This window comes from Protopterus annectens, chromosome 6.part0 (assembly GCF_019279795.1).
Source record: "Protopterus annectens isolate FY-2018-M chromosome 6.part0, PAN1.0, whole genome shotgun sequence".
NCBI classification, from domain to species: Eukaryota; Metazoa; Chordata; order Ceratodontiformes; family Protopteridae; genus Protopterus; species Protopterus annectens.
This window is the reverse complement of record NC_056737.1, coordinates 1,936,981,836-1,936,998,351: the sequence shown is the minus strand read 5'-3', so window position 1 is coordinate 1,936,998,351 and position 16,516 is coordinate 1,936,981,836. Positions and strand designations below refer to the sequence as shown.

General features: G+C 40.3%; 1 protein-coding gene across 4 annotated transcripts in view; it reads right to left on the bottom strand.

Moving 5' to 3' along the window:
• The window catches only part of NCKAP1 (NCK associated protein 1), a gene marked incomplete in the record, with an annotated part of 2,707,503 nt that overhangs the window by 1,137,701 nt on the left and 1,553,286 nt on the right, over nucleotides 1-16,516 (bottom strand). For all 4 annotated transcript variants that reach the window (XM_044075245.1, XM_044075246.1, XM_044075247.1 and 1 more), the window contains 2 exon segments: nucleotides 4,572-4,703; nucleotides 5,770-5,909. In XM_044075245.1, the coding sequence (XP_043931180.1) occupies nucleotides 4,572-4,703; nucleotides 5,770-5,909 (272 nt within the window).

Sequence of the window (16,516 nt, the reverse complement as noted above, 5' to 3'; positions counted from 1 at the left end):
CTCTGCACGGCAAGAAAGACTGGAGAACATGGCATCAGCTGGCAGCTTTGTACTCCTAGCACTCTGACGTCAGGAAGCATGAGTGAACAACCGACGCCAGACCCAGACTTTGGGATTCTGGCCGACCGAGGACTGCCTGCCGGCAGGAAGAACCCTACAGTGATGACTGCAACAGTGAAACACGACTAACATCATCATCGGCGGTTTTGGACCTGTGCGGTCTGTCTCTGTCTTTATCCTTACGTTTTTTCAGAAGATCGGTAGTCGGATGGCTTACCAAAGCCATATCGGAATTTGAGGACTGAGAACAAAAATATCTAACTACAATAAGGGCCCAACGATGTATAGTTCTGGCGCTGAACAAAGCACAAAAGCAACAGCGGGGGACGTCGTGGTCTGGGCCTAAACAGGTGATGCAGTAAGAATGTAAGTCTCGGTGTGGTATTTGCTTTCCACAGGCAAGACAACTGTTAACTTTTTCTGACATCGGTTAGAGCAAGAAAAAAGGACAGCAACTAACGCAGAAATACTAAGCCTCTGGTATTCGGGCAGAAAGAGGGCTATCCCTGGCAGGATAACCCAAATGTGATGAATGCAACAGTGAAACGTGAGGAACATCTTAGGATTAAAAGAAAAAAAGTCTGTTTGAGGAACTGGAGTACTTTCTATGGTTTAAGAAGTCTGTGTTTGGGGGACTGGAGTACTTTGTCTGGTTTGTGGGGAATGTCTTCTGAAGAATTTCACTCCTGCCATGTCCTCTTAGCAGTCAAAACAATCAGGTGTGTTGGCAGGAGATACCACACAAGAAGTAGAGGGTGCCGAGCCACAGGCTTTAAAACTGCCCGCTTCATCCTGAGAGGGTGGGTCTGTCAGTCAAGATCCTCTCTGATACATTACCTCCAAGATCTCATCAACTGTGGTATCTTCTGGAGAGGACTGGGAGGAGCCCTCTTGATCATCTCGATCAATACCTGGATGTGACAAGCTCCATAAGGGAGCCAATATGTCTTCTTGTGCATGTCTGCCTCCTTGGAATGTGAAGTGGGGGCCAGTGCAACTCCTCAGAAAACTTGGATTACGCTTGTGCACTTAATCACGACCTTGGGATGCATGGAGTGGCTAAGACACAACCAACACCAGAGAAGTCTGTAGCTCTGTTCTTTGAGAAGAAAAGTACAGTTGTGTACATTTACCATAAATGTAGATGTTAGAGTGTATTCACTGCTGCTGTCCTAACCATTGGGTTATCCATGCTTTGGTAGCTGTCAGTCGGTCCGAATACCAGAGTCAAGGTTTTGTGCATCGGCTGCTGTCGCTTGCTGGGTGACGTCAGGTTGTCCGAGCTATAAAGGAGAGCAGGCAACGCCATTACTAAGACACAACCAACACCAAAGAAGTCTGTAGCTCTATTTTCTGAGAAGAAACTATAATTCTATCCATAACTTTGAAAAGATGATCCCACATCTGCCAGATCCAAGAATGCCCCATTGAGAGCTGGCACAACTCTCTCCAAAGAAGTGGTGGCTGGCACCAATTTGGGTAACCCTGAGACAGACATAGTGGAAGACTACAAGGAGGGGATTACTGTCAATAATTTGAATAGCAGAAGATTAAGACACCATATGAAATGGTGCCAAAGTCTTGGCAAAGTGTCAATCACTCAGCTTCGAAGGCCTCAATGTCGAGTGCAACAGCTCCAGAATCCCAGGGCTGAAGTTGAAGGAACAAGCTCCAGACTGTGTCACCAATGCCAAAACAAGGATCTGTGAAGGAACTAACATGGGGAAAAAAGGGCCAATTCATTTATCCCTTGAGATGAAGGCAGGATGGGAGAACAACCTTCTTAATCTTCCAAAAGGCCCTCATGATACATTCCCAACCCACATATGAACTACTCCAAAAGGACCAAAAGGTAGCTAGGGGGAAGAAGATGAAGGAAAGTGAAAATATTCCATCTCATGAGAAGTCCTAGCAAATGTTGTCTTGAAGAGCTATTCAGAATCACTACTGGCTCCAAATTAGTTGGTGATGAAGTGGAAAGTTTGTAGGTGTTGACAAAGAGGTTGATTCCAAACTCTGAACCTTTGGGTCAAATAGGGCAGACACCATTGGTTTTCCTTTTCCATTGATCTTTATTTTTTTTTCTTTCTTGGATTTGTTTGCTTTAGGGTCAGGAGGGGGAAACCCTTCAAAATTAACTTGCTTCTTCGGAAGACAATGCTCATGGTCGAAGGGCCTTAGAAACTGAAAAACAAAAAAAATGTTCTACCCTTACACACACACAACCTACAACTTATGCATGTCTTGAGGGTGAATACTACGCCCACATTTGGAGCATTTACGGAAGCTCTTTCCCATACAGTAAAGCTGAAAATAAAAAGAAATATAGCAAGAACTAGAGAGAGAATATAACATTTCAGATTGCATGCTAATATACGCACATACTCTCTAAACTTATAAGCTGACACACTACAATTACTAAAATTAAGATGTAGCATCTGAAGGCCAGATGAAACAGAAAAAAATTAAAATTATAAGGAGCTCAAAAGCTCACTAATTGGATTATTGGAAAAAGATCTAACCTGGCAAACGTTTAGAAGAAGTTTTGTGTACCTCTTCTTGGCATTACAATACTCCCTAGATTCCCATTTAAAGTGATCCGTCATTCTGCTGAAGGCATTACCAAATGAAACAGTCGCTGGTGGGGAAGTAGAGGGTAAGGTACCCTTGGTTTCCGGTTCGCAGGTGGAGGTGGACATATGGAAGACATATGTTAGCTCAGCTGTCTCAGAATCAGAATTGTCAGGGGGCAAGTTCCTTCTTCGGAACAGGAACTGACACAAAATACTACCATGCACACAGCTACAGGTTTCATAGAAGTAAAACAAAGCCTTGGACCAGCCTCATGAGATCATGAGATGGAGGCCTGGGATTGGGGAATGGGTGAAGGATACACCCAGATCAAACTGTGGCAAGATGGTGGGCACCTGGGGTTTGGATGACTTGGCCATACTGTTTGAGAGTCATGACAGCCTTGAAGGACTCAGGATGTGGCAGGCAATCTGCACCTCATGGACAAATACTAAAAGAAGGCAATCCTACACTCCTTGGTAATCATAACACAGGCTTTAAAACCAGATGCCTGGGGATGGCAATCTAAACTGAGCAATTATGGAACAGTTATAGCTTGGGAGGATGCATCACTGCCCAAATGCAAAGTGGTCTCTGGAGGGGAAATACTAGATACTTCAGGGGCTGAAAAAGAACCTAATTAGACCTAAAACCCATCAGCTTAAGGCAGCCTTTGGACTCAGTGGAATTTTTCAGTTACCTTTCACTTTAAGGGCTGCTCTCAGAAGAGCTGGTTGACAGTATTAACAAGATGTTCAGCTTTTTGTTTTTTTTTTGCTGAATGTAGTGTTGGAGAGATTTAGCTTCTCTGTTTTATGATCTGCTTAATGAACAAGGTGCAGCAGGAACAACAGACAACTCCCAATCCCCAAACAAAATAAGCATGGAATATAGAAAACCTTGAAATCAACTTGTTCTCCATGGACAATGCAGTCATCAGTCCTATTAACAGTGTGTCCCTGACACCCAGGAAATTCCAACAGTAACAAACATGTCGGGGAAAAAACACAAAGATTTTCACCAGCAAGATACTTATCTGTCTATTCTAGAAGCCAGGCTGAATCCAACAGAGTGGTAAGACATACTGTGGTATGTGTACAAATCAATTAAACTGTGGCAAGAAAAAGAGACAGCACTACCATACACACCTCTTATACTTCAGGGAGTGTGGGATGGCATAATGGTTAAGATGTCGGCCTTACAGATACAGTGAGGGGTTTGATTTTCACATGGCATAATTAGCTACAATTAAAATGGCCTACAAAGGCAGTTAGTCAAATACTAACCTATGAACCTATGTAAGGGCATTCATTTGAGAGGATGCCTGGCCTTGAGGGGGAAAAAGGTACAAAGCTCTACATATCAGGCTGGACACACTTCTGCAGAAGAATTCCTAACTGTAAAGACCATTGCGACAGTGAACCATGCAATGAACATCTTCTATTCCAAATAAAAATAAAGTGTTCCTCTTTCTGACAATCTGCTAACATTTTTTGAAGGGCAATGCTATGATTTTAAAATAATCAGAGACTAAGAAGTATGCTTGCATTTAGCAAAGTTTTTTTTTTTTTTGAAACAAGGAGTAGTGGAGGGATACACTCCCACACAGGTGATAGAATATAACAACACAAATACATTTAACAGGTAATGGAAGAGGTGTACAAGAAAGAATGGGAAAAGGAGAGCTGCATGGGGTATTGGCTGCATACCTTAAGCAGACCCAGAGGACATATTTGTCTCCTGCTGATAGCATATATCTACATCAGGTTAATACTTGAACAAATCAATAAAAATATGACAAGAACAATATTATGATAACTGTTACATATATATAAAAACATTTACATTTCATACATGCTCCAAATCAAGCTTCTGCAACTAAATGGTCAAGTATTACAAGTAGAAATGACCACAAGTCACCACATGAAATAAGCTCTTACTTGGTAAAGCGTATTTCCAAATGAGAAGTCAAATACTCCCTTGGGGTAAAGGTGTGCTCCCAAACCATCATGTTAGGTACGTAGTTGATAGAAAAACATAGTTCTGATAAGGCAGTGTGCAGTTTATCCAAGCTAAAAAAAAAAAAAAAAAAAAAAAAAAAAAAGACAAATATACAGACAATTTAAATACATTTTAACAAATCACCAAAACCAATCAATAATTTAAAAAGTACTCTGTGCTTTTACGTAACACTAAATTCATTAATGACCTGATCCAAAATTATTTTAAGTAGCTAAAGACAGAAAATTACCCGTTTAACTGTATCCATGCTAACTTTACTAAGAACAGCCTGTGCATCTAACCACAAAGGTAAAACAGTAGTTACATCTTGAGTTCTAAACAAAAACACAATCAGACCAGCACAGAAAAACAATAAAAACAATTTTACACAATAAGCACTCCTTTTTAGGCATAAATCCACAACAAGATATATTTATGTTTTTAACAGATTTTATACTTGTTAATCTGAAAATGATGTACAGCTGTATAAAAAACGCACTACAGTAGCTGATATTCAAACACAAGTGCCACTACTGCAGTATTACTCACAGCAGATGAGAACTGGTAGCAGGCAGACATATGTCCTTCTGGATGACTTCCAGAGCTGTTAATGTCTCCACTGCGAAATCCTCTCCTCAGGCAAGAGGAATCAGACTAATGCTGGGTCGAAAAGAGAAAGCAGCCATCTACAGTTTTTTTTGGTTATGTGTTTGAAAAGGGAGACATTACTCCCCAAAAGTCATTACTGACCGTGGGGCTTGCAGAAAAAAAGTAATAAGGGTTCCTGCAAGTATTTAATGAAAAATTGAGGGGGGGGGGGGGCAGACATACCAAGTCCTAGGAGAGCATGGAAAGAAAAAAAGATGGGGCTGCAGACAGTGGACGTATACTGTAACAGTAATCCTTGCATTTGAGCATCTATTGTTATAGTAAAATCATGTTAAGTTCAGGGAGACAGACCCATCATATATCACTGCTAAAAGCTTGTTGCTGAATAAACTCCGTCATCTGATACATTATAAAGGCAAATGATAATCTGCCCCTACTAACTGCCCTGAAGATGACATACTACAAGAAAAAAACACATTTTATTCACATGCACACACAAAAATTGCTTTTTTCTGCTTCAGTACTCACTTCGTAACCAGAAGTCGATTCTTTCTCATACTCTCTACTCCTGGCTTTTCCCTTTCTGGTTCTCCCTTCTTTCCTGTCTGCTTTTTTGACTTCTTGTTCACCGCTTGGCTTATAGTTTTGGCACAGTGTTTTGGCAGTAACTATATAAAAGATGTAAATAATTTCTATTACTGCAAATATATTTAAAAAAAAAACAGTAGCAAATTATGGAGGCTTTCAAAATAGATCAATTTTTAAAAGGCTACTGGTCTCCACATCCTGATGCAAGATTACTACAAAAACATGTATTTACAAATTCCATGTAAATGGTGGCTTGACTTTTCTATTATATATAAACCAAGTCAAACAAAACAGAACGAATGACCTTGGGGGAATGTAAATGCAAAGTAACTGCACAATCCAGTCACGGCAGGCAGTTCTGAAATCTAAAAGAAAAAACAAACTTTTTTGTTTACACTCACAAGACCACAATTAAATAATAAACAAAATGCATGCAATGAAATCCAGTGGTAAAATAAATGCTGCCCAACATTTATGGAAGGATTTCATATGAAATAATGCACACTGGCATGAAACTGTGATCTTATGCTTAAATAAGCACTGCTGTGCAGCTCCTTTGTGCATTTTTGTACACTAAGCCAATATATCACCTTTAAAATCTGCATTCAAGTGCATTGTTTAAAATAACCTTCCTTATTAAAAGCATTTTCCACTTCAGCAACTGTCCAATTACAACATATTTTAAAAAGAGCTGCAACGGTAAGTGGACTTAAAAATGTAGAAATCTGTAAAGACGCCATAAATGAATACACAATAAAAATTTTGGCAGGTGACAAACATTTGTGTACACAAATGGGGCATGGAAAAGCAAATGTCAGTGTTACATTTCAAAATCCATTGATTCAAGGATTATCTCTAATATAGTTTTATCAATGGGTCCTAGTGCAACTAAAATCTAATCCTACAGTCCTAGACATAGAAGCAAAGACTGCAGAACCTCCTAGGTGAGATTACCTAGTGGATGTTGGCTTAATTTCCTTTCTTTCTAAACACACTTTTTAGGTTGATAAGATGCACCTAGAATAAACATGCACCAGAGGAAAGATGATAAAAAGATCAGCTAGCAGGAGTTCCTCCAAGCTCACATCCACATATATATTTTTGAGGCAGGCTTTTATTGTGCCTTTAGGGTATTTCCTTTAACAAGAGTTAAGCAGCAAGCTAGTGACCACTTCAACAATGGTCAAAGATCACTGCTTCAGGCCTAGTAAAAGTGGTAATTTCTCTAGAGATGTGATCTTCAAATCTGATGCAAATAGTTTTCCTGGGAAATCAATTCTGGTACTTCTAAGTTTTTAAATTACATCAGTAACTCAACCAACTTTCAAATCCAAAAGGAAAGCTAAAGATGACTGCATTCTACATATCAACTTGCAGACATTGAAATAAAGTACAAAATCCCTTGAAAAATAAGCACATTCAGAAAAAAAATCTGGACATTTAAATAGCAAACAATGTAAATACCAAATAGCATACAACTCTTCCCACTTCCATTAGGAATGCAGGACACTATCAACAATCTTTTAAAAAATGTGACAGAAATGATAGAAAAATAAAAGCAGATTGTATCAATGTAAAATCTGCAGACTAACGAACTGCACTGAAAAATTCTTCCACATAAGGTCATTTATTTTTCTCCTGAAAAAAGAAAATGTCCTCTTTCTTTAAATTATTGGTACCACTAGAATGTTAGCCGTGTAGTGTATTTTTCTGTGTACTAGCCATCTTCAAAAAACATATGTGAATTTCAGTAAATTGTGTGAAGGGATAAACCAAGCCTGAAAATAGGGACATACCTCCAAAACAGGCACATCATATGCAGGGGTAAATCAGGCCTGAAAATAGGAACGTTACTCCAAAATATGGACAGTTCTCAGGTCTAACAAACACTCTAACTTAAGTTTTTTCTGCAGGACATACCTCTCAACCTGGAAACATCAAAAATCTGGACAAGGCCCATGAAAAATTGGTAAAAATCTGTACGCTGATTAACATCTAATTTGCATACACAATTACGTGACCCCACCCATTCCAATGGAATTATGGGATACCAACTTTCAAACGCAAACTGAAGAACAGACAACCAAAACATGGCACCAGAGTCCCCCTGCAGCCATTCCAATATCCCATTACCTGGCTGTTTCGCCCCATTTACCATAAACACTAATGTATGCATATTGCTTTACTTCTACAATGATTTGGATTTTATTTTTACATTTTACAGCACAACAATGCAGAAACACTAGCAGACATCTGGTAAACAAAGCAATACTGTCTCACAATGAAAATAGGCTTGGCACTAAAACTTCTCTGCCCTTGAAACTTACGTTCATTGAAACAGCATTGAAACCCACATCACATCCAAAGAAAATGCATCTGGTCAGTGGTGGATAAACTGAGCCCTTACTACATTACTTCCTAGAAAGGATGGCCTGTGCACAACGGCATCAGGTCACACAAAAAAAAAAGTTTACAAAAACTCATTTCAAGATTACAAATATTGTTGAATACATGACAAAACCACAACTGGTATACATACCTAGAACAGAGAGAATGTATCAAGACCATACGTATGGCATATTTAACTTTTAGCTACCCCTCTCCATTTTCCATGAAATATTTGTAAAATAAGTATGTTGCTGTGTCTCTTGGCTTTTCCCGGTTAGGGGTCACCACAGTGGAACTCCGGTCCGGTAATGATTGGCAGTAGATTTTTACGTGCCGAGTTGCTGGCCCTGACGCACAACCTTCAACAAAGGTACGCCCATTCACGCATGTCTCCACACAGAAGACGCTCTAGCTGAGAATCGAACAGGACAATGTCTTACTGTGAGGCGACAACGCTACCGCAGCACCACCATCGCAGTATTTATTTTAAATTAGAGCATATTTTGATTTTAGATTAATTTACTTCCTCTGTACATACAGTGAACTAGCTGTGTGCTTTGATACTTTACTTTGATAGAATTAGCCTTGGAGTTAATTGAGTTAAAAGGGCTGCCTTATTAAAAGGATAACAATTTAAAGTTAACCATAATGGCAGATACCTTCATGAGAGTGTTAATAAAATAAAATAATGACAGAAATCCTGATTGTGAATGCACTTACTACAAGGATTAATAATTTCTTGCTGCATTGGGTAGTGGTGATGAAGTGGACAGATAAAAACATGTCATACATTTTATCCGTTTATTAGTGACTTAGAATCAAAAGTTATAAAATACAAAAATGTGTACCATGTTTTATTATGCAGTGTTGGTTGACCAAGTTGTTGCATGTTCATCAGAAGTCCAAGGAGAGAAACAACTGAAAACATGCAAGCAAAACAACACATTCACAACATACTTTCACAAGCAATTAAGTCTTCAGCTATATATACTATTGAAGCAGGTACACTCAAATCAATTTTTTGTTCAGGTATTACATCAGGTGTAGAAATTAAAGCAATCGCAAAGTGAGTCTCTGAATAGAGAGTCAATAGTTAAAAGTCAGAATGTCCTGCACTGATAAACTCAAGTCAGAGAAATGGGAGACCCTAACTCAAACCCAAAAGAGATGGTCACCAACAGCATACATGTACAGTGCTGCTCCGAATACCAGTTAGTGCTAACAACTGACTGCAAACAAGAAGCACTTAAAATACAAGTTAGTCTCTCTCTTCTCTTTCTAGCTATCAAACTGGCCAGCTACCATCTATGTGTTTTACTCGTTAGAAATGTTTGATGCAATACAACAGTCCATTTGAAGATTGACAGTAAACTTGGTGCCCTGTCCTGATGATTATACACTGTACTTGATGCATTCTGCAAAGGAATGAAATAGTTGCTTCAGGATCATTGTTTAATGGTAGTTGATAACTGCTACAATAATAAATAAGTAGGTAAATAAATTAATGTCTAAATGAGGTGACTGTAGTGTTTTTTTCCGTTTATCTGGAAAATGCACCAATTCTCAATTACTTATTTCCTCTGTTACTGCTAAGAGCTTATTTATGTTCCTTTATATATGTGCCGGGCTCTTGCCATACACGCAGCACCATTTCACCAGAATGCTTTGTTTTGTGAAAAAGAAATACAAATAGATTTAGAGGGTATGCAATTTAACTATCAATTGATTTAGTTATTCCTACTTATTTGTTAGTTGCAAGAAATCTTTTCACCCATGACTGAATCTTCAGGAAATAAAAGCTTGCAAGAATCTTTCACTTATCCGGAATGACCAAATATATGGCAAAGCTTTTGAATTAATAAATATTGACAAATTTATATTGAAAAATAATAAAGCTGATCACAAGGAACAATGTTCTATTTATTGCAGTCATAACTCTCAACCTTCACTCTCCAAAATATGATGCACTATCTCTCATAAATAATGTGGGGCAAATGGAAGTGCAGCATGTTTACTACCAGCTTCAACTAAACCATTACTTTGAAAAAGTAATCTGATTCAATATTGCATGCTTACCATCAATATCAGTTAAAGTCTCCGCACTAACTATGAATGTCGAGCCTTCTAAAATCAGACGAGCGAGACGTTTGGCCATAACATAACCACATTCCATTGCAGGCTAGCTGAGCAAAAAAGCAGGCAGCAGCTAATAAAATCCAGGCGCGAGCGATACAAACAAGACATTCCCGCTCACAAAAGCATTTGATTTGAGCCATGTGCAAGCTCAAGTTCAGACAGGCTGGTAGCCCTGATGGAGCTGTCATCATCGCGCACGCGATGATGTCAGCTGACAAAACATGAAAAATAAAAAAAATTAAAAATAAAATCGGAAATGAATTGGTGTCAATTGGTAATTGTGGCACCCCATTTTTGGACCCCAAAACTCGGACAGTTGGGAGGTATGCTGCAGGACAAAGACAGTGAAAGAAACACTGAAGCCAGTTTCTCTAAGACAAAATAAGTAGAATGGATGATACCGTGCTGAACATGATCAGAGATAATCAATGCTAAGCGTGACCTACCAGAGTAAAATCAGTGTGTCTGACTGTATCCAGAGTATCTGCTTCAAAGTACAATATGGAGGCAAAAACAGGTGCAAGTCAACAAAAATACAGAGATGTAAAGAGAGGATTCCACAAAGGCAATAGCATCAGCATCCAGCTAAAGAAACTGAATGTAGATAAAAATATAAAGATCAATGACATGCATGGCTAATTAAATCTCAGTGAAAAACTAACCTATTCAACAAATGTAATATTCAAAGGGGAGTTATGGCTATGGACTTCATAAAAGGTCATCAGAAGTCAATTTCCATGTTGCAACACTCCAATAGACCATATCACCGAACAACTAACTGAGATTGTTTTTAAACATTCTAAGGTTAACCAGATGCTTTATACATGAAAGCAACTTATTCCACCTGCTTCATGCAAGGGCAGTGAAGGACTCGCTCTGATTAGAAGTGTGACTCCAGTTGTAGCAATCCAGTAAGTAGTTGTTTGTGGTAGGTCTAGAATGTAAGTTGAAAGTGATGTTTATAACTATACTAGTTGATTTACCGTGAAAATTCTTGTAAGCCCATATGAGATCAGCCCAGACAAGTCTGCAGCAGACAGGATAGTCTGAAGTTCCTCAAACAGTCTTCATTAAAAGATTTGACAGCTCTTTTTTGTAAAATACTTTTGGACACACTCACAATTTTTGTATTACTGAAATAAAACTTTTGGACTACTCGTATAATATGTTTGGACATGCTCAAAATTTTTATATTACTAACACAGGAACAAAATCTAGAACCTTACTCTAATGTTGGTCTTATCAGGAAGGAGAACAGTTACGCATCTGGATGCAAAAGAACATGTAATCACAGCCTTCAACAATGAATGTCATTCAACAAATTCACAGTAATTAAATATACACATTAAGAATGGGCAACTATGAATGACTTTGCTCAGAAAACCTTTTCTCCATAGACAGTACACATCCTACAAGGCCTGATAAAAACTTTCTATAGAGTAGTGAAGTTAACAGCCAGCGGTATCTGCTCTGAAAATGAAGACGTCTATTAGCTTGAGTGGGAAACCGCACAATTGCTAAAGGGCAAAGATTATGATAAACTGTTCTCTTCCTTCCAGAAAGTTGAGCAACATACAGCAGTGATCAACATGAGTACTTATATAGAAGGAGATACATGAAAGATACGGAATAGAAGAATGACATCTAATTTGTTACACAAAGCTTGTAATATTAAAGAAATAATGAATCAATGTAAAAAATGATGTTTTGGGAAATTTAACTCTCTTGGAACTCATCTAGCTTAAAAAAACACTTGGCCTTTTCCACAAATACAGTGAGCCAGAACACAGACTGACCAACCTGTACAAAGGTTTGTATTAAGTACAAAGACTACAGTGATTTTCACTTTACTACTAAGCACTAAAGTCCTGAGTAATAAAATGAAAGCTATTCACTTACCATAGCGTGCGATCTGTGTCTTGTTCAGTCTGGTTTAACAGTTGGGTTACGGGATCCGATCATATCAAACCTTAGCACTTTTTCCAACAGCTTTGATCCAGGGCTCTGACTTCCCCTACCCAAAATTCCCTCTGAATGCCTCAGATAGAGTTTGCCTGCTTCTAAGGAAAAACACAGGCCTAGTAAAAAAACAAAAACAAATGAACAACTGACATGCAGAACAGCGATAGGCTGTCTTAAAAGCCCCTGATCAGGTCAAACCAATCAGGTGGGAGCCAAAAAGTTAACAATCTTGGGTGGGGTTACAGGCAGGGATGTTGAACCAGATGTAACAAAAACAGAGATGTATCTTTATGCAGGTACATAACTTTCATATCCAGTGTTGTCTTTTCCATCAGTTTCAATACCTGGGACAGAATCATATGCTACCCAAGAAACAAAGGGTAATCTCATGGAGGTATACCCCTATGGTGGAGACAAATGTACAAGACCTAGAATGGACATCCAACCTGAAATGTGACAAAAAAGTATAAACTGTAGACTAAGTAGCTGCAGAACAGATCTCATCAATAGGAATCTCTAGCAGAAAATACAGTGGAGGTAGCCATGGTTTTAGTCGAATGAGCTTTTGGTTTGCCAGGAAAAATTAACCCCATTTTATCATTAACAAAGAAAAGGCACAGTTGGAAAGTCACCCAGACATTACTTTAGTTTTTGAGGACAGAAAAACCTAGTCTAACTTTCTGATATCCTTGTGACTTAAATAAAATCTAAGCTGACAATGAACGTCCATCAAATGTATACTCCCCTTTGAAAACTTTGGAAAGAACACTGGTAAATTATTAATTCGATTAACATTCACTACAGAAGCCACTTTTGGTATGAAATGAGGATTAGTTCACAAAGATAGCCTACCCTTATGAAAGACAAGGTACAGAGGTTTGCAATACAATGTTTGTAATTCAGAAATGATGACTAACAGATGATTGTTCTCCATGCAAGGAATTTTTGGCCCACTGATGAAGCAGGCTCAAAGGAGCCTTAGTTAATGCCTGCAGCATGATAGTAATGTCCCAAGGGGGAACTGGACCCTGACTGGAGGTCTTATGTGAAAAGTCCTGTTCAAAAAAGCTTTGGAAATTTTAAGGACACAATGGAAGTCTAATTCTGTCCCACAGAAACTGGAAATGGCTAAGTGGACTTTTCATAGCTGTAAAGCTGGTACCTGTCTAGAACAACTCTGCCAAAAAATCTAAAATAAAAGGAAGAGGAGGTGAAAAAGAGTTAAAACGTCTGGAACAAGCCCATATGGTATATAATTTTTACATTACAACTGGAGAAACCATGCAGTTAATTTCAGGGTTTTTAAGTCTCTGTGAGGATGACAGGGTGGGTGAAACAGAGGATCTAGACGTGGGTACAACACCCATTGGAGGGTGTTTCAGATGAGGCCAGAGAAAGAGGAACCAAACCTTTCAGGGCCAAAAGGGAACAATGAAAGTATCTTTTGCCTTGCATCTCCTGTTTTTTTCTTATCAGAGGGAAGGGTAGAAAGGCATGAGAGAGACCCAGGGACCAACTGTGGGCTACAGTTTCCCTTTGTGATTGTCTCTGTGGAGTAATCAGGCAAAAGCAACTGCTGCATTTGTTATTTAGGTAGGAAGTATAAAGATCACAGCAAAGCTGGCCCAAATGAATGAAAATCAACACCACTTCTGACTGAAAAATAGATCTGTTCAGTTTTGTCTGCCAGAACAATAAGTCCTCTGGGTTGTGCATTGCAACCAGAAAGCATCAGGAAGACGACTGCCCTATGCCACACTCCCATGGCTTTCTGGCACAGTGGGTATGAACAAGTTCCTCTGTTTGTTAATATACCAGACTACTGCCATGTTGTCAGTCTGGATGGAAATCTCACCCTGGAGTAATTACTCCTGAAATGCATGCACTGCTAAGAAGACAGTACAGTTGTGTACATTTACCATAAATGTAGATGTTCGAGTGTATTCACTGTTGCAGTCATCACATTTGGGTTATCCCTGCCAGGGTCGCCCTCGGCCGGCCCGAATACTAGAGGCTTAGTATTTCTGTGTCGGTTGCTGATTGCTTTAGGACTGACGTCTGGTCGTCAGTACTATAAAGTAAGGCAGTCAACGCCATTACATCAGTTTTTCTTCCCTTAACCTGTCAGGAGACCACAAGTAGAAGCCAGAATCTGGTGGAAGAACCCCACCAGTAGAAAGTAAATACCAATGTGTCCCTTGTAAGGAAAGAGAAGAAAAAGGGGGATGGAGGGAGGGAAACCAGGACTGCAACAGTGAATACACTCGAACATCTACATTTATGGTAAAGGGTACACAACTGTACTATGTTCTTCGTGTTTCACTGTTGCAGTCATCACGTTTGGGTTTATTCCCAAAGCAGAGGAAATGGGTGGAGGCAGACAAGGAAACTGCTTGCTGGCTATGATGCTCTGCAAGATTGCAGAGGCAAACCCTGCCCTGAATTTGGAGAAGAGAGGCAGGTGGTAATGTTTGGTAAAAGCGTGAACAGATGTCCAGGTGGCAGCCTCCAGAATGTCCCTGGCGGGGACTCCTCTGAGGAAAGCTGCAGAGGTGGAGGCTGCTCTGCTGGAGTGAGTCCTGTCCCCCTTGAGGGGAAGCTTTCCATGTTGTTTGTAGCAGAAATGGATGCAGAGTGCTATCCATCTGGAAATTGTTTGTTTGGAGATGGCTTTGCCTTCTGCCCCTGTAGCAAAGCTAATCAGCAATTGATCAGACTTTCTGAAGGACTTAGTCCTGTCTAGATAAAATCTGAGCTGTCTGTGCACATCTAGAGAATGCAGGATCCTTTCCCCCTTGTTCTGGGGATTAGGAATAAAGGTGGGCAAATGAATGGATTGGTTGAGAGCCACATTGGACACCACCATGGGCATAAAGGATGGGTTAGTTCTGAGGGATACCTTGTCAGCATGGAAGATTATGTAGGGTTCCACAGCCATGAGCGCTTGCAGCTCGGAGACTCTTCTGGCTGAAGTGATGGCCAGAAGGAAAGCGGTCTTCCAGGAGAGAAATTTTAGCTATGCAGAAGAACCCGGTTCGAAGGGGAGGGGGGCAGGGTGAGTTTTTCCAACACAAAGTTAAGATCCCAAGCTGGGGTTAGTGCTCTTCTGGGTGGCCTCAAGTTGCTAGTCCCTCTTAGGAACTGTTTGATCAAAGGGTGTGAAAAAAGAGGCTGCTCAGTGGGGAAATGAGCAGAGATAGCAGAGGCATGAATTTTTATAGAGGAAAAAGAGAGGCCACTGTGTAGTAGGTCAGCTAAGTAATCCAGGATGAGAGGGAGGGAGGGCTGTGCTGTATTTGCTCCCTTAGCCTGAATCCAGGTGCAGAACCTTTTCCATTTGTCAGCATAAGACGTTCTAGTGCTAGGGCGTCTGGCCCCACATATAACATCAAGAACCTGTTTACTGAGGTTGGCAGATTGATCCGGGGTTAGGGAATAAGCCAAGCTGCCAAACTGAGAGTCTGCAATTGGGGATGCATGAATTCCCCTTCCCTCTGGGTCAGGAGGTTTGGAATCTGAGGAAGATGTCATAGGGGCAGTGGGGACAGGCTGTGCAGCAAGGGGTACCAGTGCTGACCAGGCCAGTCTGGAGCTGTAAGAATTGTCCTTGGTTTTTCCTCCTTTATTTTGAGCAGTACCCTGGGGATGAGAGGTAGTGGAGGAAAGGCATAGACCGAGAGATTGACCCAGGGGAAGGACAGGGCATCCACTTTCCAAGACATGCAGTGATGCCCCCTGGTGCAGAATTTGCTGAGCTGATGGTTGGTGTGGGAGGCAAAGAGGATGACCTTCAGGCTGCCCCATTTCTGAATTATTAGGGTGAAGGTTCTTCTGTTGAGCTGCCACTCGTGTGGGTCCAGAAGATTTCTGCTTAACTGGTCTGCCAGAGAGTTGAGAGAACCTGGTAGGAATTGTGCTAATTGGTGGAGTTGCATGGCAGAGGCTGTGTGCGAAAGGGTCATGGCCAGCCTGCATAGAGGGTAGGAGTGAGTCCCTCCTTGCTTGTTGATAATGGTTTTGTCTGTTTTGATCAGGAGAGCCCCTGGGAAGATAAGGGGACTTCAAAGTTATCAAGGCGTGCTGGACAACCATCATCTCTTTTTGGTTGATGTGCAGAGGGATTTGCAGTGGGCTCCTTTAGTCCTGTATGCACCTGCCGTCCAGGTGTGCACCCCAGGCATAGCCTGATGCATCTGTGGTG